This window comes from Nicotiana tomentosiformis, chromosome 3 (assembly GCF_000390325.3).
Source record: "Nicotiana tomentosiformis chromosome 3, ASM39032v3, whole genome shotgun sequence".
Classification (NCBI taxonomy): Eukaryota; Viridiplantae; Streptophyta; class Magnoliopsida; order Solanales; family Solanaceae; genus Nicotiana; species Nicotiana tomentosiformis.
This window is the reverse complement of record NC_090814.1, coordinates 81,942,468-81,968,278: the sequence shown is the minus strand read 5'-3', so window position 1 is coordinate 81,968,278 and position 25,811 is coordinate 81,942,468. Positions and strand designations below refer to the sequence as shown.

At 37.7% G+C, this 25,811-nt stretch overlaps 3 protein-coding genes and 1 long non-coding RNA gene across 6 annotated transcripts; 2 read left to right on the top strand and 2 right to left on the bottom strand.

Moving 5' to 3' along the window:
* Positions 1–1,272: 1,272 nt before the first annotated feature.
* On the bottom strand, positions 1,273–2,283 carry LOC108946185 (uncharacterized). Its single transcript, XR_001970414.3, has 2 exons — positions 2,097–2,283; positions 1,273–1,643 (listed from the first exon to the last, which is right to left on the bottom strand). It is a non-coding gene; the product is annotated as an uncharacterized lncRNA (long non-coding RNA).
* Positions 2,284–4,072: 1,789 nt separating this feature from the next.
* On the top strand, positions 4,073–7,443 carry LOC104102252 (RHOMBOID-like protein 2). 2 transcript variants are annotated; one of them, XM_009609922.4, is made up of 6 exons: positions 4,073–4,472; positions 4,572–4,637; positions 6,089–6,252; positions 6,384–6,547; positions 6,712–6,962; positions 7,101–7,443. In XM_009609922.4, exons 1-6 carry the CDS (start codon positions 4,369–4,371, stop codon positions 7,213–7,215), a joined length of 864 nt encoding a protein of 287 aa, XP_009608217.1. In that variant the 5' UTR covers positions 4,073–4,368; the 3' UTR covers positions 7,216–7,443. The 2 variants fall into 2 exon arrangements, with proteins under 2 accessions (XP_009608217.1, XP_009608216.1); XM_009609921.4 differs by having other exon boundaries at positions 4,078–4,637.
* A 5,418-nt stretch (positions 7,444–12,861) lies between these two features.
* LOC104089146 (putative non-specific lipid-transfer protein 14) lies at positions 12,862–13,873 on the top strand. 2 transcript variants are annotated; one of them, XM_070199424.1, is made up of 2 exons: positions 12,862–13,293; positions 13,550–13,873. In XM_070199424.1, the coding sequence occupies exon 1, from the start codon at positions 12,940–12,942 to the stop codon at positions 13,288–13,290; it is 351 nt and encodes a 116-aa protein (XP_070055525.1). In that variant the 5' UTR covers positions 12,862–12,939; the 3' UTR covers positions 13,291–13,293; positions 13,550–13,873. The 2 variants fall into 2 exon arrangements, with proteins under 2 accessions (XP_070055525.1, XP_009592279.1); XM_009593984.4 differs by having other exon boundaries at positions 12,871–13,289.
* Positions 13,874–15,164: 1,291 nt separating this feature from the next.
* LOC104089145 (protein IQ-DOMAIN 23-like) lies at positions 15,165–19,331 on the bottom strand. Its single transcript, XM_009593982.4, has 4 exons — positions 18,765–19,331; positions 16,854–17,054; positions 16,521–16,595; positions 15,165–16,210 (listed from the first exon to the last, which is right to left on the bottom strand). The coding sequence occupies exons 1-4, from the start codon at positions 19,179–19,181 to the stop codon at positions 15,422–15,424; spliced, it is 1,482 nt and encodes a 493-aa protein (XP_009592277.1). The 5' UTR covers positions 19,182–19,331; the 3' UTR covers positions 15,165–15,421.
* Between the last annotated feature and the right edge of the window lie 6,480 nt (positions 19,332–25,811).

The window sequence follows — 25,811 nt, the reverse complement described above, 5'->3', positions numbered from 1 at the left end:
TAAGTCTATGTTATTGAACATATTATCTGCTAGTGATGATTATCTAGTATTATACACAATAACTTTCACAATAATTTATGCAATTACTATAGATTTTGCAAAGTTCTAATAACTTTTTTGTTTGATATAGAATTCTGGTATTTTAATTTTTCTTTGTTGGATTTATATATTCATATTTATGTGCAGATCCTATCTCTGAGGCCTCACTTTTTACAATCAAAGTACACCATGGTGGATCGTTTGTGCATACACCAACAAGAGGCTACATAGGTGAAAAAGTGAAATACTTTGACTATGTAAATGGGAAAACGATACAACTATCAGATTTTAAGAATATGGCCGAGCAATGTGGCTATGACAAGGAGTCAGTGGTGTTTTGGCACAAGTATAGTTTAAACCTTTATAAGATTCGGTTAGTCGAGAGCAACAGTGAAGCTGCTAGAGTTGCTAGTTGCATTCCAAAGGATAGAGTAGTTGAGATATATTTTGAACATTTGAATTTCTATGATGATGAAAATCAATATTACGAGGAAACAGAAATGAATTATTTGCCAACAATTGATGTAGGAGAGCAAATAGTGATGATTCTCATGATGATAATTTTGAAGATTCTGATTATACCTTGGACGAAAATGATATATTATTCTCCAAAAATATTGATCCTTCAGCTGAATCTTTTTGCTGAAAATTATTGTTGTTTTTTTTTTGCTTTTTTTTGTTGTTTTTCCCTTCTCATTATTGCCTCTTGCTGGTGCTAGTGTGATGGTCTAAAGGTATCAAGTAGTAAAGGGTATAAAGGTGTCCCTTGTTGCTAGTTTTTCATTGGTTTTAACTATTAACGAAAATGAAAAGTTAACTGATAAATACTTTATTTCTATCTTTAATGGCGTCTCAAAGACCCATTGCATCTAAATGGATTTCAGTATCCAACACCCATGTCATATAGTTCTTGCCCGAAATTTCAAGGGCAACGAACTTTCTTTTCATAATATCAGTCATAATTAAAAGAGGAGAAAAATTATACCTTAGTCTTCTCAAAGAGCTTATTGAGACGGTAGAGTCTCGTATTGATAACATGTTATGAAATAAAAGTAATTTAGTAAAATATGAACAAGAAATGGAGATAGAGGGAAGGAAGAGAATTTATTCTTTTTAAATTGTATGTTCTTTCCATCTATTACAATACCTTTATATAGGCATGAAAACTGAAGAAATGTGTCATTCAATATGTCATTAAGTATTTGAGAGAAAGATCATGGAGGAAGATAGACATCCATCATAATTTGATTTTTCTTATAACAGAATTAGTGGTATTAGTGCACTTGTCAGAAGAAACAAAATGATACTCTTAGGCAACGAGACATACTTTTTATTGAACTTGTACATACATAACAAATTTAATATAAAACTGCAAATAAACGAGTATTACAATCAGATTTTGCCTCAATTTTTTCTCTTTCATTTCTCAATTCTTCTCTCGAATTTTAAGACTATTCGTTGCTCTTGTTTAACCGCGACATCCAATTTCTCCAATTTGCTTCTCATTGTTGCAACGATCTTTAAATTATACTTCGCGATCAACCACTTTTCCTGAGAGATTTTGAATCACATGAAGGATCTTACATTATGCTATTCCACCGTTGCTGCAACAAAGAGAAAAAATTTAAATATCTTTCCGAATGAAATGGTCTTTGATGTAAACTTGTAACTAGAAAAATATTTTCTTTTGCGGCAGAAAATGTAGTTATCGAATGTAGACTTCTGAAACTAACAATTCTAATTCTAGATGAAGAACTTCTAAACTAATATCCTCTTCTCCAATATTTTCTTTTGGGGGCAAAATGAGTGCAACATTGGGTTTATTCAAACCAGAACGAGGAAAAAAAATTTAGTATATCTTTCTGACATTTCAACAAACAAGTAAGGGACATGGTTACTTCTAATTGTCCTTTACACATGCAGTAATCTTTGTCAAATTAAAGTGAGAAGACGTACGGTAAAAAGCAAATACATTAACCAACTAATTCAGTTTGAGATATAGCAAAAATCTCAATAGAATTGAAAAATCTCTAACTTTTTGACTATTGATTCTTTACCTTGTTTGTGAGGCGTGAAACAATAGCCCTTGCTTCTCTTTTTGCTCGGGAATATGCCCTAGATAATTCTCTGAAGTTCATATGGAAAGAAACTTTATTTTTTGATGTATCTTTTTTTGTGAAGGTGGAAGACGATGGACAGGAGGGACATTCTTGAAAATTTTAGGGGAAAACTCACGTGTTTGGCATGCTCTTTTGCTTATCCCTTAGTTTTCTTGACAAAAATTAAGGAAAGAATGATTCTTGCAATAGTTTAAATAGTTTAAGGATATTTTTTTTTCACTAAAACATCACAGGGATGTACTTTAGGTTTGGGCTATAATTCAAGGTTATTTTTGCCAAAAACTCTAATAACAACTAACAAAGGTGCAAAAGGAATCAAGTTAGTTTGTTTTAAGGCGTTCACGTGTTACAAATAGCTGTAAGTTGTGCTTAACCCCCTCTCACTGTTTCCTTGCAATTGGGACACGTAACTTGAAATGCTATCCTGGAAGCCACGGATGATAAATAAAATATGATACTCCTATATCTTATAGTATATGGATATGCTTCTTTCTTTGGGCATCTACAAGCTTCCGTTTTTTGTCTCTTCTATTCATCTCCATCTTCTATTTGACATGACAAGACTTGGAAGATTTTCTTGTGGCTTAGTGTTGCAGCCTAACTGGTCTAACTTACAGAGACCGTGCAATAAATATTTCAAGTGGTGAAGCTGCTCGCATGCATAGGCTATAATGCACATTTTTTTATTTGTAGGCCAAGGCAAGGGGAAGAATGCCTCCGCGGTTAGAGTTTTGAATGTGTTTTCAAATGTAAATCTTTATTAAGCTAGAAATATTAAAACATAAATCAATTATTATGAATAAAACTATAACGCTTCGCTCTTCCATGCTTGTACTTACAAATTTTGAATTATTACAAGAACCTTTCTTTTTATTATGACTAAATTAAATTATTAAAAAGAAGAAGAAAAAAGAATCATACCAGGCCAATTAAAACTTGTTTTGAGCTGCGAATGATTACCGTGACCAATATCCCGATAAACAATCACGTCATGCACCATGTATTTTGTTACTATGTTTCCTGAATTTCCTCGCCAGTTGTCCTTCTCAATTTTGATAACGGCTTATCTAGTTACTTAAAAAAAAAAAAGGTTTAACTCCATCCGTCTCATATTATCTGTCTTTGATTCTTTTATACATTTTCCTTATAAAAAATTAATTAGAATAAGATTTTAACTACTTTACCCTTATTTATGTATTAATATTTAATCTTTGTTCATTGGTATTTGAATAAAGTTAAGAGTTTATAGTCTCCAAGGATAATTATTACTAAGGATAAAAAGGGAAAAAGATATATAACTTTGTCTGGAACATCTAAAGAGAAAAATAGTTTGAGACAATTATTTTTAGTAACCACGATTAATAATGAAATTCAAAAATAGCCACAATTTTAAAATTAATCGAAATTTAGTCACTTTTCATGTAAAGATAAATTTGAACGAAAACAATGTTCAAAATTCAGAAAATATTCTAACATAATATATTGGAGTTCAAATTTTTTACATGTGAACTTCCAGTATAATATATTGGAAGTTCATACACATGGTGTACCAATCTCCAGTATATTATGCTGGAACTTTTCGTGTTACAGCAAAATATTAATTTTGTTTCAATGATTTTACAAACACTGATTATTTTTTAATTATTAGTCCAAAAATGGATGCTATTTTCACATATTAATAATATAAAAAGTTACAAAAATGCGAATATTTCCAATAAAAGCAAGTCTAATCAAAAGCCCAAAACCCATATATTACCGGTTTCAGAAATCTTCCCAAAGTAGTCTCCGTAGCTTTTTGGGTTAAACAAAAACTCTTTTTGTTCTCTAATCTCCTATAAATTCTAATGGTCCACCCATTATTAATTTGCTTAATAACACTCTATTAAGCAAGATATATTAACAAAACCACAAAACTGAAACGCACTAAACTGACTAAAATCAAGTCATAATCCCATTATCCGTGGGTCACTCTCTTGCTTTTTCCCACGATCTTCACTTCATCAGCAGAAACAACAATATTAACAACTACTCCCCTGTTTCTCTCTCTCTCTCTCTCTCTCTTTACACAACCCACGTTCTTCCCCCATTAAACCCCATTACTTACTCCATCAAATTCTAACGCTAACATATCCTTTTGTTAGGTATTTAAATATATAACAGTAGTTTTGAGTTAAAAGTTCGGAAAAGAAAACAAGAAAACGACAGAGAGATGAGAGGAGGAGATATAGAAAGTAGGGGAGAAAAAGACAGGGGAAGGAATTATGCTTCCGCGTATGCAGTTGAAGATCACAGAGATACAACATGGATTTCTTGGTTGATCCCTTTGTTTGTGGTGGCTAACGTTGTTATGTTCGTTGTTGTCATGTATTTTAACAATTGCCCTAAGCATGATAATTCGGGCTGTGTCGCTAGGTTTCTTGGAAGGTTCTCTTTCCAGCCGTTAAGAGAAAATCCTCTCTTTGGTCCTTCTTCTTCAACGTAAGCATCAATTTTAATTTTCTTTTAATACCCCATGTTGCAATTTCTGTAAATTTATGTACTCTTGAGATAATTTGAGACTTTTTTTTGGTTAAAGTTTGTGTCTTTAACTTGTTTACTATAGGATTAAGCAGGTGGAGATACAATTCCTAGCTGTATTTGGTCTGTTTATAGGATTTTCTTTTCAGTAACTGTTTCTTGTGTTTTCGACCCTAGAATTTACAGGATTGCTTAAGGGTTGGCTTCAATATGAATTATTTCTTGAATATTTGTGCAGTTTTTGTTTAAGCTTCCCATTACCTGGTTGAAGTACCTGCTGTGTGGGACTTTTCTGGCTTTGAATTATGCATGTGAAATTTGTGTTTCTTTGCTGTTTGACGTGACTAGTGAGCAGATTCCTGCTGTTTAACATTGGCCATGTCACATGCACCAGTTCCTCTACATGGCCCATATAAATTTAATTACATCTTCATGGACCAGGAAATTTATTTGTTATTTTTATGGACTTTGGTTTGATTGATTAAGAGCCTAGAACACATTATGAGAGATGTTGAAGGGGGCTGGTTGCTCCGTTATATGCATGCTAATGGGGCGAGTATGTTTTTCATTGTGGTAATACTTTCATTTAGTTATTTCCACTTGTTACGACTTTGAGTTCAATCAGCCCAAAGATGGACTGATATATTAAGTCAGCTATACATTTATCCTAAACTGGTCAGCTAATAGATACAGAGGATTGGAATCATGACGGAGGCAAGATTTCCATTAAGGGGGTTAAAAAAAAAGTTAAAAAATTAAAAGAGATTGTAGCTAGTGGGAATTGAACCAATTATCTCATCAAGGTTTTGAACCCCCTTGACCACTAAGCTATGCTTTTGGGTTGTGTCAAAGGAATTCAAAACATAATATATAAAGATAAAAAATAGATTTTGCTTTATATATAGAGTGTAATTTTTTGGCGAAGGGGATTTCGGGTGAACCCCTTCCGTCCCCCTAAATCCTCCCCTGATCACAGTTTGAGAATTTTTACACTGATTGTCAACCTACTCATGTGCTTTGCACATAGCGGAATCAGAGAGTTAACTAACATCCAGCAATTCTTGAAGAAACTTATTATGGGGTCCTTCCTCCAATTTGAGTGCACCTGGAGGGAGTTATCCCTACTCTTTATTTGCATGCCTCAAGTTGGTGCATGCAAAGACTTCTCCCTTATTGAATAGAGCAAACTTTGACAAGGCATCAGTGTTTCTAGCTATTTAAGGTTTTACTTTCTACATCTATGTTAATTCTGGTTTCTTGAGTTGGTGCTTTTGGAAGTGATTCTTTTTCTCCTTTGTGTTTAAGAAATTATCGGATATACAGAGTTTAAAGTGTTTCTACCCAAAATATAAATTGCTATATTAGGATGGAGAAATGCCTTTGGTAAAATATATGTTTTGTTCTTGCTGAAGGTTACAGAGGCTGGGCGCTCTTGAGTGGAAGAAAGTGGTCCATCAGCATCAAGGATGGAGGCTTATCACATGTATCTGGTTACATGCTGGTGTTATTCATCTGATTGCAAATATGTTGAGTCTTGTAATTATTGGCATACGCCTTGAACAACAATGTGGCTTTGGTATGTTATATGTTATGCTCTTCGCAGTTTTGGATTTTCCCTCTCATATTTTTCGTTTTTATACTGAATTCTTTCACTTGCCTCCTGAATGCAATTATATACTCAGTTAAAACTGGTCTTTTCTTTTGCAGTGCGCATTGGAATTATATACTTATTTTCAGGTGTTGGTGGGAGCATACTTTCTTCCTTGTTTATTCAGAGGAGCATCTCTGTTGGTGCTTCAGGGGCACTCTTTGGCCTACTTGGCGCTATGCTTTCGGAGCTTATCACGAACTGGTCAATTTACACGAACAAGGTTTGTAATTCTAGTCATTGGTTTCCAAAACAATGGTTACAGGAATCATTTTCTAAGCCAATTTAATTTGAAAAAAGGTTCAGATAATGTCCCTATTAGAAACTATAGGGTGGAATAAGAACGTTGCACCATTTCTGCTTATCGTCCTTTTGATGTTTCCATAGGTTTGTGCACTGTTGACGCTTTTGGTGATAGTTGTGATCAACCTAGCAGTTGGAATCTTGCCTCATGTGGATAATTTTGCTCACATTGGTGGATTCTTGACTGGATTTCTCCTTGGTTTTATTCTGCTTCCACATCCTCAACTAGGGTGGATGGAACGTCAGAATCGTCCAGCTGGTGTTCGTGTGAATTCCAAATACAAGGGTTACCAATACGTATTGGGGCTGCTTTCTCTGATGCTGCTGGTAGCAGGGTTAGTCTTAACATTCTACTTTGGCTCTACAAGTAGTATTATGAGTATATACAGTTACTATTGGTCATACTTCTTTTTCATCTGAAAGAAATATCGGATGCCCCTGATCAGATTATCTGTTTGTGCTTCAAAATGCAGGTTTATTGTCGGGCTTGTGATGCTATTCCGAGGGGCTAATGGATATGATCATTGTCACTGGTGTCACTACCTAAGCTGTGTTCCCACCTCTAAATGGAAGTGTGACGGAAATTAGAGATGGTTGCAAAGTTTGGCTTGAAGAATTTTCCACTTTGGCCTGTGAAGCAGTCATTAGATCATTATTTCTTTTAGCATGTTTTCCTCTTTTTAGTTTTTAGCACTAGATATCTAGATTTAGTTCGTGTCATTATTACGGTTCCCCCCCTACTAAATAGACAGATTCTCATTAGATAATTCTTGTTGATAATTTTGCCTTGGATAAAATTAGATGGCTTTTGAATCATATTTGCTTTTTGTTGCGGAAGCCAAATGTATATAGTGTGAATGAGTCACAACTATTATACCAAAAATTATGACAACCACTAAATAATAAACAAGATAATAAGACAACAATAAAAGAATACCAGAATTTACGAGGTTCGTCCATTTTTGTCTACTTCCTCGGACACAATTAATATTTTATTCCACTCTAAAATTACAAGTGAAATAATACTAAAGAGAGAAGATACAAATGCCTTAAGAAAATAAAAAAGGCAAATGAGAGGTGTACTTAAATCCTAAACATTAGGCCTCCTTTTATAGGGTGAAATTCTCATTCAAAATTGTCATCCACCGATGTGGGACTTTTGACAATTTCAACAAATCTCCACCTTGGCAAAATTCCACATCTTCAATTTTCTCTCAATAACAAATTTTGGTTGTGTCTTCATCTTCAATCTTTAGTGTTCAACAATGTTGATCAAATCCAAACAATGTTGAAACTTGACCGCAGTCACCACTTTTGTCAGCATATCAGCAGGGTTCTCCGTAGTATGAATTTTCTTCACCGTGACTCCACCTTCTTCTATGATTTCTCGTACGAAATGATACCGAACATCAATGTGCTTCGTCCTTGCATGATAAACTTGGTTCTTCGCTAATTGAATAGCACTTTGACTATCACAAAAAATTATAATATTTTTTTGTTCAATACCAAGCTCCTTTAGCAACCCCTGAAGCCAAATTGCCTCCTTCACAGCCTCTGTAATAGCCATGTACTCTGCCTCTGTTGTAGACAAAGCAACTATTGACTGCAAAGTAGACTCCCGACTAACTGGTGCCTTTGCAAAAGTAAACACATAACCAGTAGTTGACCTTCGTTTGTCCAGATCACCCGCAAAATCTGAGTCACAATATCCAACTACAGACCGATTGCCTTCCTGCTCAAAAATTAACCCAACATCTACAGTACTATGAATATACCGTAGAATCCATTTCACAGCTTGCCAATGCTCCTTTCCTGGATTATGCATATATCTGCTAATAACTCCAACGGCTTGTAAAATGTCAGGTCTCGTACAAACCATTGCATACATCAAGCTACCAACAACATTTGCGTATGGTACCCTTGACATATACTCCTGTTCAGTTTCATCCTTTGGCAACATAGTAGTACTTAGCTTAAAATGGGGAGTAAGTGGCGTACTAATTGGCTTAGTCTTCTTATCTATGCCAAAACACTGTAGTAATCTCTTCAAATATTCTTTCTGAGATAAACAGAGTTTCTTTGAACGTCTATCTCTTATTATCTCCATGCCAAGAATTTTCTTTGCCTCACCCAGATCCTTCTTCTCGAGCTCCTCTTTCAGTTGAATCTTCAACTTATCAATTTCTTCCGAATTCTTGGAAGTTATCAACATATCATCAACATATAGGAGAAGATATACAAAGGAACCATCATTAAGTTTGCGCAAATACACACAATGATCGTATTTGCTTCTCATGTACCCTTACCGCAACATAAACTTGTCAAATTGCTTGTACCATTATCTAAAAGATTGTTTCAATCCGTACAACGATTTTTCAAGTTTGCATACCATATTTTCTTTTTCAGCAACTTTGAATCCTTCTGGCTGATTCATGTAGATTTCCTCCTCCAAGTTTTCATGTAAAAATACAGTTTTTACATCCATCTGAACTAGTTCCAAATCCAACTGTGCTACCAAAGCCAACATAATTCTAATGGAGGAATATTTTATAACTGGAGAAAATACTTCATTGTAATCAATTCCCTCCTTCTGAGCATATCCTTTGGCCACCAATCTTGCTTTGTAGCGAATATTTTCTTGGTTAGGAAATCCTTCTTTCTTTGCAAATACCCATTTGCACCCAATTATTTTCTTTCCCTTCGGGAGATTGGCCAATTTCCATGTATGATTCTGATGAAGGGACTGCATTTCTTCATTCATGGCAATCCTCCACTTATCTTCTTCTGAACTTTGGATTGCATCTTTATAAGTGGTAGGAACACCATCAGCTACAATTGAGGTTGCACAAGCAACTGTCTCTATGAGACGAACAGGTTTCGTTATTATCCTTTTTGGCCTGCTGGTTGCTATTGATTCAAGTTGTTGTCGAGGTTCCTGAGTTGGAATCTCCCTCTCTACTGGCTCTTCTTCCAGAGGGTAATCTTCATGAGTTTCCTCCTCTGCTTCTTGTATAGGAAAAATAAATTTTCCCTCAAACTCCACCTGCTTTGATGCACCACCAGTTTGTTTGACATCTTCAACTGCCACCTTATCTGTTATGGCAGATTCATCAAAGGTAACATCTCTGCTGAATATAATATTCCTTGTCTCTGGACACCATAAACGACATCCTTTGACTCCAGAAGTAATCCCCATAAATATAGCCTTCTTTACTCTCGGATCCAATTTTGACTCTTTCACATGATAGTATGCAATTGAGCCAAACACGTGCAAAGAGTCATAATCTACAGCAGATTTTCCATACCATTTTTCAAATGGTGTCTTGCCATCAATAGCAGCAGATGGTAGACAATTAATGAGGTGGCATGCATATGTAATTGTCTCAGCCCAAAATTCTTTGCCCAAGCCAGCATTGGACAACATACACCGTACCTTCTCCAGTAAAGTCCGGTTCATACGTTCTGCCACTCCATTCTGTTGTGGTGTATGTCTGACAGTGAAGTGTCGGACTATGCCATCATTTTCACAGACCTTATTGAAATGATCAATTTTTTATTCACCTCCATTGTCTGTGTGAATACAACTTGATCCTCCTGCCTGTTTGATTCTCCACCATCGTCTTCCATTTAAGAAAAATTCCCAACACTTCATCTTTCCTCTTCATTGTATACACCCACACTCTTCGGGAAAAATCATCAACAAAGGTTACAAAATAGTGCTTCCCACCCAATGAAGGTGTTTTGGAAGAACCCCAAACATCAGAGTGTACATAATCCAAAATGCTTTTAGTATTATGGATCGCTGTACCAAATTTAACCCTTGTCTGTTTCTCTTTGACACAATGCTCGCAAAACTCCAAGTTGCAAGTCTTTACGCCTTTTAACAATCCTTGATCAGATAGAGCTTTCAAGGATTTCCCTCCAGCATATCCCAAGCGCATGTGCTGTAGCCTGGTTGCTTCTGCCTCTTTGTCATCACTGGATGTCACTGTCGTTGTCCCAATAACTGTACTACCACGATAGCGGTACATGTTATTGTTCTTTTGATTGGCCTTCATTACTACTAGTGCACCGGAGCATATTCTCATCACTCCATTTTCTGCAATGATTTTGAACCCTTTTGATTCTAGGGCTCCCACAGAGATGAGATTCTTCTTCAAACCCGGTACATATCGAACATCTGTTAATATTCTGATCATTCCATCATGGCTTCTTAATCTTATTGAACCAATGCCATATGAGGTAAGAGGGCTGTTATCCGCTGTGTGGATGACTCCATATTCTCCTTCTTGAAAATTCACGAACCAGTCCTTGTTGGGACACATATGATAGCTACAAGCCGAGTCCATCAACCATATGTCTGATGATGTTGATAACTCTGTTGTAACTAATGAGAAGTCTGAATCATCACAATCAGCTACATTTGAATCCATAATGGCCTTTCCATTGTTATGTCTGGCCTTATTCTTCAACTTCGGACAGTCTTTCTTCCAGTGCCCCTTTTCTCGACAAAAGGCACATTCATCTTTGCTGGGTCTAGATCTCGACTTGGATCTTCCCTTCTTAGTCCTCGTTTGATTTTGAGGACGACCCCTCACAATTAGTGCTTCTCCTTCTCCGCCCTTCTGTTTTTCTCCCTTTCTTTGTTCATAGCTGTACAAAGCCGAACAAACTTCTCTGAGAGAAATTTTGTCATTTCCATGGAGTAGAGTAGTTTCAAGGTGCTCGTACTTATTAGAAAGTGACCCTAACAACATCAAGGTCAAGTCATCATCATCAAAAGTTGCATCCATATTTTGCAAATCTGTGACCAACTTATTGAAACTGGTGGTATGTTCATTCATTGTGGTACCAGGAACATAGGAGAAGCGAAATAGTCTCTTCTTCATGTATAATTTATTTTGACTGTTTTTCTTCAAAAATTTATCCTCCAGTTCTTTCCATAATTTACTTGCAGAAGTTTTCTTTGTGTATGGAATTTTTGCTCTCTAGCAAGGTAGGATCGAATGGTACCGCAAGCAACACGATTGATAATTTTCCAATCTTCTTCTCCAATAACACTTGGCTTCTTTTCTTCAATGGCAAGATCTAGCCCTTGTTGAAAAAGAACATCTAGAACCTCGCCTTGCCACATCCCAAAATGTCCTGACCCATCAAAAATTTCTATCGCAAATTTCACATTTGACACAATTCTTGTCATAAGCGAAGATGCCAACGATGACGTATTATTGACACTTGATGTAGATTCTTCTTGTTTATTATCTTCCATTTTGACACAAATATTATTTAGTAGCTGACGACACAAATCAAGATTATTTTCTTTCTGGTATGGAAGATCAGACTAAGCTGCAACCACAGAGCATACTCAGACAGAACCTTGACTCAGTTACCAAGATAGATCTTTTCTGATGTGGAAGATCAGACTATGCTGCAACCACAGAGCATACTTAGATAGTACCTTGGCTCTGATACCAATTGTTGTGGAAGCCAAATGTATATAGTGTGAATGAGTCACAACTATTATACCAAAAATTATGACAACCACTAAATAATAAACAAGACAATAAGACAACAATAAAAGAACACCAGAATTTACGAGGTTCGGCCAATTTTGCCTACTTCCTCGTACACAATCAATATTTTATTCCACTCCAAAATTACAAGTGAAATAATACTAAAGAGAGAAGATACAAATGCCTTAAGAAGATAAAAAGGCAAATGAGAGGTGTACTTAAATCCTAAACATTAGGCCTCCTTTTATAGGGTGAAATTTCCGTTCAAAATTGTCATCCACCGATGTGGGACTTTTGACAATTTCAACACTTTTTGCCTTTACTTCTATATTTTTTTGTAATGCTGAGATAAAAAGAAGGAAATAAGGGACAGTCTGGTGCGCGAAGCATTCCGCTTTTTACTGCTGTGCTTACACACAAGGCTACTCTTTCACGCAGGGTCTGGAGAAAGGTCGTATCCCAAGGGTGTGTGATGTAGGCAGCCTACCCTGATACAAACATCAGCGGTTGATTCTACGGCTTGAAATGAAAAGAAGAAAATAAACAGAACAAAGAGAAGAAAAATGAAGTACTAATTAGGCCCAGGACTAAACGTTTACTTACATATGGAACAACCCTTGAGAGTCCAGTGTTGGATGCATGTTAGACCTGACTAGTGAGTCATGCAACCTGGATGAAATGGTCACACGCTCTCCATTATACAACAACCAGACTAATATTTATTTGGGACACCAGTAGAAGAAATGTTACCATGTAACTTGGAAAATTCAGAAGGTAAAAGTAAAGAAAATTGGAGGAAATGGCAAGAGAGAAATCTGTAATGTGTATGGTGATGGTTTTGGGGGTTGCCATAATAATTCAGGGCACTGGAACTGCTGAAGAATGTAGCACAGTGACAGCACTGGTAGCAGCATGCTCCAGCTTTGTGAACTATGGCACACCAGATCCAACTCCAGGTGCACCATGCTGCGTCGCTATGACGACCCTAAGCAACATAGCTAGCTCCACCGAGATGCGCCAGGCCGTCTGTAGATGCGTGATGGACCTTATTACTACTTACAACCCAAATGCTACTGCCATTGCCACTCTGCCTGGTTTCTGTGGTGTTTCTCTTGGTTTCACCATTGACCCTAACACTGACTGTGAATAGTAAGTAAGACAACCATAAGTTTCTTATCACCTAATATTTCATACTTTGTTTGTTGGTTTAGCCATCCGATATTCAAGGTCCACTGGTCCTATTAATCGTGATTTGCTCTGGTTAAAGAAGTTCTCTACTCCCGGGGTGAAAACCCGAAAACTTTGTCTTAAGAGGTGGAGGTATTCTAACCATCCACCACACACCTTGGTGGTTAATATTTCATAGTTTTATCACAATGTCTGATCAATCTTTTCTTCTCTCTTTGCAGTGTCTCATAACAATATGGTCTCTGGAAAGTGATGCTGAAGAATGAATTACACTTACCTTCACTCTAATCAAGAAGAGCAACCTTACTATATATAACAGTTTGTATTTTGTTTTTAATGTACTGAAAATATTGTTCTTTCCTTTTTTTTCCATGGAGGAGATAGTAGCACGTAATGACACACATACTATTAAAGGACTTTACCTTTGCTTTCTCATTGTTGCTACCTAGAAATGAACCTTCACATGAGCTGAGTTAAAGCACCTATCATGTCTTCCTCCCCCTATTGTATTACAAGGGAAACTAAACAAAGATTAGTTCACTTTCTTTGCGGAGTAGAATGATGTGAATAAATAAACAATATGTAGACTGCTCAACATTGACTCACAGCAGGCTATGCAATGCATTATAGAGAAGAAATTCTACAAAAACTAAAAAATAGAAATAGGAGAAAACCTTACATGAAACTGAAAACAAAAGAAAGAAAAATGACAAAAATTAGTAATCTACTTGCTCTTTAGAATAAAAATTTGTCTCGTCTCTTACCCACGGAGAAAGTAAAAAGGCAGCAACCCACTAGTTTAACTTTTTCGCTACTCCTTACTTGCCTCGATCAAAGTATCCATGGGTTCCAATTTGTTTGTTAGCACGTCACCATCTTGGGTAAATCCACAAGAAAACATAAGAGAAAAGTAAAAAGTGCAGCTGTATAACTTTGGGATCAGCTTCATGTGGGGTTGCTGGGTTCCAAAGGAGTGCCTTTTTTAGCCAATACCCATTCAAGAGCATGCGAAAGACTAGTATTTTTGGCATTTTATTCTTCAATTGAGGCGCAAACAGGAGGGAGTCTTTTGAGTAATGATAAGTTCTCTCCTCATGATCCATAAGTCACATGTTTAAATTGTGAAAACAGTCACTAATATTTATATTATGATACGACTTTTTTTTGGACCTTATATAAATGCGGGATCTTTGCTGTTTACATCAACACTCCTAGGGATACCCTGCTTGTGTATCGGACTATCCTCTTTAATTGAGGCAGTCTCATGGGACCCAAAATATATGGGAAGAAATATTTCACTTTTACTAATGATTGTGCAACCATTTGGGGTCTAAAGTCGCCTAATAAAAGGCAGCTTAAAAGTAAAGAACTTTAGCGTAGACATAAAAGGTAATACCTCCGTGAATGCATAGTTCATGTAAAAAATGACAGCAAAACAAAAACTGAATGTGACTTTCCATACATTTCTTTTTTCTGCGTTACACAGATAAATAGGCAAAAAAAAAAGGGAAGAAAGAAAAAAACAAGAAAAATCTCTTAAATTACTATGACCATCAATTGCTAGCCGTCTTATAGTAACTGTTAGGATTTTAAAATTGAAACTGACTGGATATTTGTTAAGAGTTAACAATAAATCATCATATGACCAAAGAATTCCAGCTCGAAAGTAATATATGTTCCACTAAAATGCATATGGAGTTGAGAAGGAAAACCAGTCACGCCGGTGAAGTCAAAAGTGCCTCAGCAACAACATTCTTTTGTTGCTTCATATGCTTAACAGTTACTCCTGTCACATTGATAGTGTAAAACTAACATACATTTTTACAAGTCCTTAACTTTCAAGGGACGGTAAAATGTTACATTTTATCAAATGTTGTAACAAGCAACATTAACAAATTAACAGAAGACATACCAAGACAAGCATCAAACAAGATAATTAACTGCAAACCCGTTATTTTTCACTCTACAGACACAAGTCTTGCGTCAACTTGGCAAGTAAGTACCTCTGGTTACATTGAGACCAAGCCTGATTTTTACTATTACAATTTGTACAGCATGACTAAATTGCTTCGCAATTGTCAAAGGAAGCATCTCTACTGTCTCGAGCCGAAGGGGGAGCTGAAACGGACAGCACGTTGATGATCAGGTGTCCCTACTCTGTCTGAGCGACCTGATCCTGGTTTTGCTTTGCTCCTAAAGTTACCAAGTGATCTCCAACTCTTCTCTGAATTTGTATCTGCATCCACAAGTCCATCAACTTGCTTTCTCGAACCAACTTTCTCAAACTGCAATCTTTGTCTGGGTGCGCTATGCGACCGAAGTTTCGCAAGGTATGATTCTGTATTAGACATATAGTTGGGGTGACCTGGGTACTCCCCGAACAAGCTTCGTGAGCACTCGCTCCTCGAAGGAGAAGGGCCTCTTCTACTGCTACTCCCTGGCCTGGACAATGTGGAGTGCACGCCAGGGCTGCGCTCAACAGTCCAAGCCGCTGACTGATCAGTTTCTTGACAAAATGCCAGTGACCTTAAAGATGAAACTTCCCCTGAAGATATACTAGGATTTGGTTTCATATGGTTTGCCAAATGCCTTGATATAGAGTTGACAGTTCTCGTTCCCTGTGCATTATCGTTCCAAGATGAAAAATAATGTGAATTGTGAGAGTTTTTCTCACTTGGTTTGGGGTTTAGACGAGGTTTCCATGTGTCTATCTCAAGTATCTTGTCAGTGCTCTCATCTTGATCTCCAACACCTTTTTGTAGGGAAATGTCTCCGTAGCCATTTGTTGCACATTCCTCCATCCAGTTATGTATCCACTGTGAAGCCAAATGCGATCTATCCTGACCGAAGCTCTCATGTGCATTCAATTTAGAACCAGATTTCTGCATTTAATAACGAAAAAATTCAGGATGCATCAATGCATGCATGACTGAAATTGGCGGACATCTAACTGAAATGAGTTTTTATGTTGTGTTTAGTTCAGTTATAAGCAAAGAAATCCACTACTCTGATTGTTAGAATGGCACACTGAGAACGTAGGCATAGCAGTTCAGCGTAAATGGTTAGTATAAGGTCCCTTTTACTTCTAGGAGCTTCAGACATCTCTGGGAATGAATATGCTTCCGAGGTCCAACCATGTGTGAAGCTTAGGAAGACAATAAAATATAAATCAGAATTACTGGAGAGTGGTACCTTCAGGTTTGGCCCATGATATTTGCAATTGAATGAATACTGTTGGGGATCATATTTTCTCGGAGTTGCAATGCCCTGCAAATGATTTGTGGAAGAAGATAAAATGATTACCATACAATACAATCAATGTACAAGTTCAAAATTAATCCATGTCAATAGTTGCTTTGAACAAAATATTTGACGTAAAGTATTAATCTAAGAATATTCCTGCATGCTACCATGTAAACTTCAAGATCCTATCAATTGAAGGAGATTAACAAGATTAATTTGTCAAAAGAAACATACAAAAGAACCTAGCTTTTACTGAGCTCATCTCTAAAATATAATACTTACAGGATGCTCGAATCGTGATGCTTTGATGCTGGAATAAGGAGGATCTGAAGTTATAGTCCGGTTGGCAGAAGCTCGAGCCTGGATTCGAGCCATGGCTTGCATACGTCGGAGCATATCTGCACTTTGTTTCCTCACAATACGACCTCTGACTAATGCTTGCAGTTTCACTAGTCCTTTCAGTGCCCTCAATGCCCTTCTAGCCTGCAACATGCCCCACAGAACGTTAAAGGTTGATTCATCTTAGCTATCATGCATGAATCTAAATTCTATATCACCTAAGAGATATTGCAGTCTCATTTAATCCCACATCTCAGGTGGGTTGCCTGAGTCAAAAATTGATATGATACTTGAGCACTAGATACAAAAATGATTAGTTATAGTTGAATACAAACTACTATGCCGATAAATGATGTGGAGCAAACAGAGAAACAGCAGAAAGGTTATCACTCTTTTTCTTAAACCATGCTGCATCTGTCATATTAATTTCATCTAGTAGGTATTATCCAGTGAGAACAGACACCATTTAAAATGAAATTCACTTAAGACAGGTCTAAAGGCGGCTTTATGTTAAGTTTTCATTTAGCACCAATGCGGCTGTCTATTGTCAGCAGTAGCTGAAGCTGAATTCGTCCTCCACCTCTCGGACTCTACATATATAACTGAAAATTTTCAAATATAAAAAAAAAATGTATATTAAACCTGCACCTATAGTCACATAGTGTAGTTGTGCAGTGGTACACTGCACCATTGATCTAAATTGTAGGATTTGTCTAAATAGAAATCTCTCCAGAAACAAGATTATCAAAAGACTCATCAGTATATTCCTCGTCGGATTCTAATATGTCCATGGACATCAGTGATCAGTAATTTGTTAATTTTAACACCCACGCCCCACTAAAAGCGTCGGCCTAGTGCTGCATCTCATTTTCTTCACGGGAGAAATAGGGTAGTTGTTGGGAAGTCCTTTTCGTCAATCTTGGCACCACTTAACCACCTCATAACACACCTGAAGAAGACAAAAATATTATAGCAGTGAAAGACACTGATATCCGCTTCAGAAAGGGATAGGAAGATGAGTCACCTTAGTATTTAGCTAGTCCAGTACTATGGTTGACCAAGACATTAGAAGAATCAATTCACTAGAGAAAAACAAATCAAAAGACAGATCTGAAAACTCTAATAAATGGTTCAATAAGGTCCTATATTTGGTAGTACTACATAAGATGATTGGAGCCAACAAAATTTCAAAACGCACATACCACAGTATTCTCTAGAGTAATTACTAGTACTATCTTTTTCAATGAGGCCACCCCATATTTTCAAAATATCGTTAACGTACAAAAACAATTAAAATAAGGCTATTTCTAGCATCACAAAGCATCCTACTTCAGGAAGTGAACAAACACGTTTTGCCTTTTCCTACACCGTTCCTTTCGGTGTGTTATGTCCGTACCCCGTCTTATTTATTGTAGATAGATTGTGTCAAGGTAGGTAGGAAAATGAAGAAGTCTTAAGAAATTAAACAAATCAAACTTCTTTTCTAAACATTAAAATAAACAGCATTATTTCTGTGTTGATACTGTTAAAAAGAAGAAAATTTCTATACTTTTTTGAAACTCAAAAATGTTTAGCCAAAAAAAAAAAAGAGAGTAGCAATTGAATAATGGAAGATTTAAAAGAAGAATGACAGTGACGTGACAGACAAGAAGGAATGGATAATTTTGAAACCACACATGCTATCATTTCATTGCGATTGTGAAGTCACTATGCAACTTGTCAGTTGGCTTCGCTCCATTCTCGTCCCCAACCATCAAACCTTAATATCAACTAATTTTCCTAAATTCAGAATTTTAAAATTATTAATTCCTAAGAAAAATAAATGCAGTAAAAATTTAAGTGAAAACTACTAACCAGGTAAGCTCGAAATTCAGACTGAATTTTAACGGCAGCCCATTCACGGCGGCGGTCACTGTTACTACTGACGTAAGCCTTTGCGGACCTACTACCGCTTGTCAGCCTAACGACTTCAGCCGCCGCCTGAGCCGCCGCTAAAGCAGCCTCAGCAACCGCCGCAGTGGCTGCTGCCACCGCTATCGCGTGCTTGTTCGCGTCCAACGCTTCCGCGTAAGGGCTCGGGGGTGGGTCTTCATTCCCATAATTAACAATCTCTGTTCCCCCACCTCCGACAATGCTTCTCCCACTACCATTGGAAGATTTCCCCAGACCCCACTTCTTATTCTTTCCCTCCCTCGCCGCCGGCGATGATTCCGACGACGGAGATTTCTTGGAGCCCAAAAGCGAACGTAACCATCTGCTGGCTTTACCCATGTATCATAAGCAATTCATTTTGCAATTAATTTGCAAGAGAAGCATAAGTTACAAGAAGAGAAAAGAGCAATTTTGCTGGTGAGAGAGTGGTAATGAAGAACACGCGAGGTTAGAGAAGTATGGGGCGAGACGCGCTATGAGCTTGGTTTATAAGGGTGGTTGGAAATTGGGGACCCTATAAATGTAAAAGAGGACGACTTTTGACAGGTAAGAATTGGGTCCTTGTGCTTCTCCAATGGCGCCCACTCTTCCGTCCTCACATTACAATATCTCAGCCTTCTCTATACCTTTGTGTTAATATACAATATTTTTCTCATCATAATGTCTAAATGAAAGAATCCTTGTTTGATTCCTCTCTTTTTGTTTTTCTTTTTTAATTCCACGTGTATGGCATACGTTTTTTTTAATTTAATGATGGCATATAATTCCTTTTTGTTTTTCTGGTCTTAATAAGGGAGACAAAATTGAGGGACTGGTCATTAGTTCAGTATTGTAGTTATTTTTGAGCCTTGGTATGTTTAAGTTTTGTTCGTGTCGGATTCGACATTTTCAATTTCTTTTGTTCTCAATTTATTTTGACATGCCTGAAGATGTTTGACATTACTATAATGTTTATTTTATCATTTATTTATGGTAACTAATGTGACATTCGAAGTTGATTTGAAATATCTATTTTAGAAGTTTTAATTAAAAAAATGACTAGCAGTATGATACTCTTATTTGTTCCACTTCGCTAAGCAAACTTGCAATTACTTGTAGTTGTCAATCATAAAGATCTTCACATATTGGACATCTCCCGGTCTTGTAGTTGTCAATGGGCCATGAAGGCAAGTTGGCCCCAAATCACAACCTGGTCTTGAACTAGCTTATTTGGTTGATGTTCTAAATTGTATACTCTAAAGCTCTCTGTTGATTTTGATTCTTAATTTTTCTTTTGGGTCTACAGTATACAGTAGAACAAATATGAGGGATTTAACTGACAAACTTCCAGAAGAGAAGTAACTCTTTAATTATATTTGGTTCTCATAATTGTTGGCAACCCATTCACTTTTCTTTTTTGTTAAAAACTTTTTTCCCCTTGCTTTGGGAAGTAGTAGGGCAGTTCAAAATCGAACCGTAACCGAAAATCGAACCACAAAATTGACTTAATAGCTTATTGCTATCAGGTTATTGGATTAACGGTTGATGAACGGATTGAAATTTTACAATTAGCGGCTTATCGATTTTGGGCGGATTATTCAATTTTCTTTACGGATAAACCGTTAAACCATTAAGAATTTTGCATTTTTACCCCTATTTATATTAAATATCACTTCCACTGTTTGTAAACCTAAAATCTAAATCCCTAATTTCTAATTTCCCTTAGCGGTCAACACTTAGCACTTAGCAGAATATTCTGGTTGCTCTCAAAGTAGCAGTTATTATTCACGATCAGAAGGTTCACTAAGACACTAACTGTTATTGTTTTATCTCAGATACTAACTTAGTGGTATTAGACTGATAAGTTATGTGTCCTGTTATATTTTGATGATCCAACAAACTTAATGTTAAGAACCAGATGGGGAACCTGTTCCATATTCTCAAAGTACTCAAGATCAACAAGTCTCAAGCGTATGGCACATGGTTCCTCGACCTGCTGACAAAACTATTATAGGAACCAGGTGGGTATTTAGAAACAAACTTGATGAGTTTGGGAACACAACAAGGCAAGGCTGGTAGTTCAAGGCTATAATCAAGAAGAAGGAATTGACTATGATGAAATTTTTGCTCCAGTTGCTCGAATGGAGGCCATCAGAATCCTCATTACCTTTGCATCTCATATGGAATTCAAATTGTTCCAAATGGATGTCAAAAGTGCATTTCTGAATGGCTTTCTAAAAGAAGAAGTCTTCGTCAAGCAACCACCTGGCTTCGAATGTCGCATCCTGAGCATGTTTTAAACTCGACAAGGCCTTATATAGGCTGAAGCAGGCTCCTCATGCATGGTATGAAAGGTTGTCCAAATTTCTCCTAGAAAATGGCCTTACAAGAGGAAAAATTGACAACACCTTATTTCTGAAGAAACGGGGGAGGAACCTGCTCATTGTACAAGTTTATGTTGACGACATCATCTTTGGTATAACAAATGATTCTTTGTGTGAGGAGTTTGCAAAGCTCATGGAAAGTGAGTTTGAAATGAGCATGATGGGAGAATTGAATTTCCTCTTGGGTCTGCAAGTCAAGCAAACTCCTAAGGGCGCAATGATAGGTCAGCAGAAGTATATCAAAGAGCTTCTGAAAAGATTTGAAATGGAAAGCTCAAAAATCATTGATACTCCTATTGACACTGCCACTCGTCTGGACATGGATGAACCTGGTTCCCTTGTGAACGAGACCATGTACAGAGGTATCATTGGGTCACTCTTGTATCTCACAACAAGTAGACCATATATCGTTTTCAGTGTGGGACTATGTGCCAGGTTTCAATCAAATCCAAATGAATCTCATCTGAAGGCTGCCAGCGATGGATGTCCAACCTTTAGATCTCTTCTTTCTCAATAAAGGCGGGTAAGGAAAGTCCGAAGGCTAATCCGGCAACTGCTGGCAAGGAGATTCCTGAGATATCTAAAAGGAACGCAGGACCTGGTTCTCTACTACCCCTCAGAAGATAATTTCGACTTGATCGCGTATGCCGACGCTGATTATGCTGGTTATCTGGTAGATAGGAAAAGCACTTCTGGCATGGCACACTTTCTGGGTCGTGTCTAATTTCATGGGGTACAAGAAAACAAAACTCAGTGGCTCTTTTAACTGCAGAAGCTGAGTATATGGTAGCTGCCTCTTGCGGTGCTCAATTGTTGTGGATCAAGCACTAGTTAGAGGATTTTGGCATATTTTCTGATTGTGTGCCATTACTCTGTGATAACACCAGTGCTCTCAACATGGCAAAGAACTTAGTTCAGCATAAGAGAACAAAGCACATTGATGTGCGGCATCATTTTCTTAGAGACAATGTTGAAAAAGGGCTTATCTGCATGAAGTTTTGCAGCTCAGAAGATCAAATTGCAGACGTCTTCACCAAAGCACTGAGTAGAGAGCACTTTGAAAAGAATCGTTTGGCACTTGGGTTGATAAAATCAAGCTGAGAACATAGTCCCTTGATGATTGGCTATGAAAGAAATGAACAGGTAAAATAGCTAAAAAGTATTTTCTGGCAAGATCTAACTCATTTCTATACCGTTACAGGTAGACACACATGGCGATCACAGAGCAAACAAGGAGTTAATGGTATTGCACTTTGATAAAAGGATGAGGCTTACATTTATAAAATCTGTCAAGGAACCTGGTTCCTTTGACACAGATTAGTAGTTCCTTTGTACTCTCATGCACAACTTCTTAAACGGCTAAAAAAGGTGCCACGTCATTAAAATATCAGTTTCTCCTTTTTCCCTTTTTAGAACCCAAGCGTCCTACCCGTAATAAAATGACCCGTCTACCCAGAAAATCAATACCCGTTCCTAACCGGTCCCTCACCCCCTTTAAATAAACCCAAACTCTGTCACTCTCACACTGTTCACATCAAAAGCCAAAATTTCCCTTTTCTCTCAACAACCAAACACTCTCTTCTTTCATAAACTCTCACTACACTCCATAATGTCTAAGAATCTCGAAGCCTAAAATGTCCCAGTATCGTCCCCACTGTGTCTTCATCTCTTGAAGCACCAGTAACAGAGTCTAAGTACCCTACGCCACCCAGTCCAAACCCTAAGTAAGATTCCCAACCACCCACTGCCTTTTCTCCAACCCAATCAAGTTTTGGTTATCATTGGAGTCACAAAACTTCAAATCCCAAGAGGTTTGTGGCTATGACCTCTCCCATTGCCTCGCCAGAAAAAATGGCTGAGAGAGAAACAATAGAGGGAGAAGAAAATCAGAAAGTTTCTAGTCTGCGTTTGGAAGAGAGTTCTGAGGCACAACAAGGTATGGTTCGTACTGGTGACATATCAGCAATAACTACCCAGGTCTCGATTTGAATGTTGCAGATCATACAGGTAATATTCCTCATGTGCCTTCTGAGTTTACTTTGGGGTTAAAAGAACAAGAGGCCTTAGAGAATATGTTGTCAATAGCTACTGAGGGATGTTTGGTTGGTGGTTATGAAGGTGTGTCTGAAACAAATGGGTCTCAAGGGGAAGGTGATGGCCTATAGGAAGAGGGTAGGGAACTGGTTCCTGTCGAAAATCTGGCACCTGAAAATACTATTGGGGAACCATATGAGGGACCCGATCCCTCCGCCCAAGAGGAGCCCTCTGTTCCTACTTGGGATGAAACCCCTTGTTCGTCAATAGAACCTCGGGTCAGTATTGATCCCGCTCCCTCTCCTTATTTTTATGCTGAGCCATTGACCATTGTCACACCTGAGATGAGATCTCTGTCTGAGGAAGAGAATGAAGGTAGTGAAGAAGACTATGACAATGTGGCTCTTGCGAGCTTTTTTAGTGCTAGGAGTAGAAGGGCAACTCCAAAAATGCCCACTCTTAAAAGACCTACTACTAGGCTGCAAAAGAAGGAAGCTCTTGAGTCAGCTCTGAAGAAAAGTAAGAAATAAAAGAAGAGGAGAAGGTTGGTAAAGGGTGGAAAGTTAGTACATTGAGAGGTAGTGCCTACAACACTCGTTATTGACGTTGATGATGAGGTGGAGGAGGAACCCAGTCCCTTAATTCGTAAGTTCTCTACGAAACCTACTGTTTCAAAACATGGGAAAGAGTCATCTGCGAGAATGATGGAGGTTAGCAATGTTGAAGTGGGAGAGTCTGGAGAGAAAGTGGCTGAGGAGTCTGGTGAGAAAGTGTTTGAGAAATCTGTGTCTGAGAAGGTGTCTGAGAAATCTGCAGAGAAAGAGAAAAGTGTGAGAAAATTAGTGAAACGGAAGGCTGGAGCCAACAAGGAACCCGGTTCCTCCAAGAAGGCCAAAGTAGGTGTGGCCAAGAATGAAGAAAGGGAAAATCTGAGAAACCAGAAGGTGCTATGAGGCAGAACATTTGCCCCTGATATTCTTGACATGATAGGAATACGCCAACTGGTTGATATCTGTGACTTTCAATAGGGGACACATTTGTTCACAAATAAGAGTCCTATGGTGTATGAGGCAGAGGTGCGTAGTTTCTATGCCGACTTTTTCACAGTCGAGGATGACAACATATGCATGAAGGTGAATGGTGTTGACTTTGTGATGGATGAGGCTGTGTTGGGAACCATCTTGGGAGTGCCTACTGACGGAATATCCTCCATTGAGGGGACTTGTTCATCAAACTTCAGAACTATCATTTTGAAGGATGATGCAGTACAGGAGGGGGAACGAGTACACAAGAAGGCCCTCCTTCCAGTGTTCTAATTTTTATTCGAGATGGTGAACAAGGTTTTGCTCCCTCGTGCAGAAAGATATTCCATTACATCACGAGCAGACTTGTTCCTCATTGAAGCATTGGACTCATACTCCACTATCTCTCAAATGATTGAAGCTCAGAATATTTCCAATGAAGAGATAAGGAAGTTGAAGGCACAAAATGTTATTCTCAAGGGACAGCTTAGTCTGACCCAGGAGGCACCTGGTTCCAGAAGCACACAAAGCACAGAGGTTGCCCGTCTGACCAAGGAGAATGTTGATCTCAGGAAATAGGTTGAGGACCTAAAGGAGAGATTACTTACTGAGCAAAGGTCCGTAAATGCTCGAATGGATATCCTCCTTAGAACTCTTTCTTCTTCATCTCTGCCTCCCCCTTCCAGTGCTCCTTAAAATCGTTCCCTTCCCAGTGTCAAGTTCAAGTTGTCTGTCCTCTGTTTTTGGTCTCCTTTGTTTGGATATGTTTAGTGGCTGGTACTTCTTTTTGTTGTTTTATTTTTGTGGATGATTATGTAACAAATGGTACTGCTCCCTGTTTATTTCCAAAAGTTAATGAATGTCCCGTCCTTTTGCTTTGCATACATTGCTCTTCTGCTCTACTTTTAGTCATGTTTGTGTACACATATGCGGCATGAGTTAACCTTACTAGACTTATTTTTATTTCTTCCTTGTTACTAATCTTTTTATGATGCCAAAAGGGGAAAAAGTAATTGAGGGGGAACAGAGGGGGGAAACAAGGTTCAGGGGGAATACAAAACTTTTTTTTGGTACTATTTATGGTATTCTGGTTCTCAAGGGAAATTTTATTACAAGTTTGTCATCATCAAAAAGGAGAAAATTGATAAGTTATGTGTCCTGTTATATTTTGATGATCTAATAAACTTAATGTTAAGAACCAGATGGGGAACCTGCTCCACTTCCTCAAAGCGCTCAAGATTAACAAGTTTCAAGTCTGGGACATGTTCCAACACTCAGAATCAAATAAACAACAGATGAATATCAGTTCCCTTGCTGGCTGTACCAGTCAACTCCCCACAGCTGTAAAGTGGCTGCAACTGTATCTCAGCACACACGCAATAGTGGAAACAGTGCACCAGTCACTTTATGGGGAATGCCCGTGTACCAAACATATTTACATCATTCAAGTGATGTCACTTATGTAATATTAACATGAAGCAAAGGAAAAACATCACACTTGCACATTCCAGAATTCATCAAGCTTCCTGTCAAGTATGTTGTCAACTTGT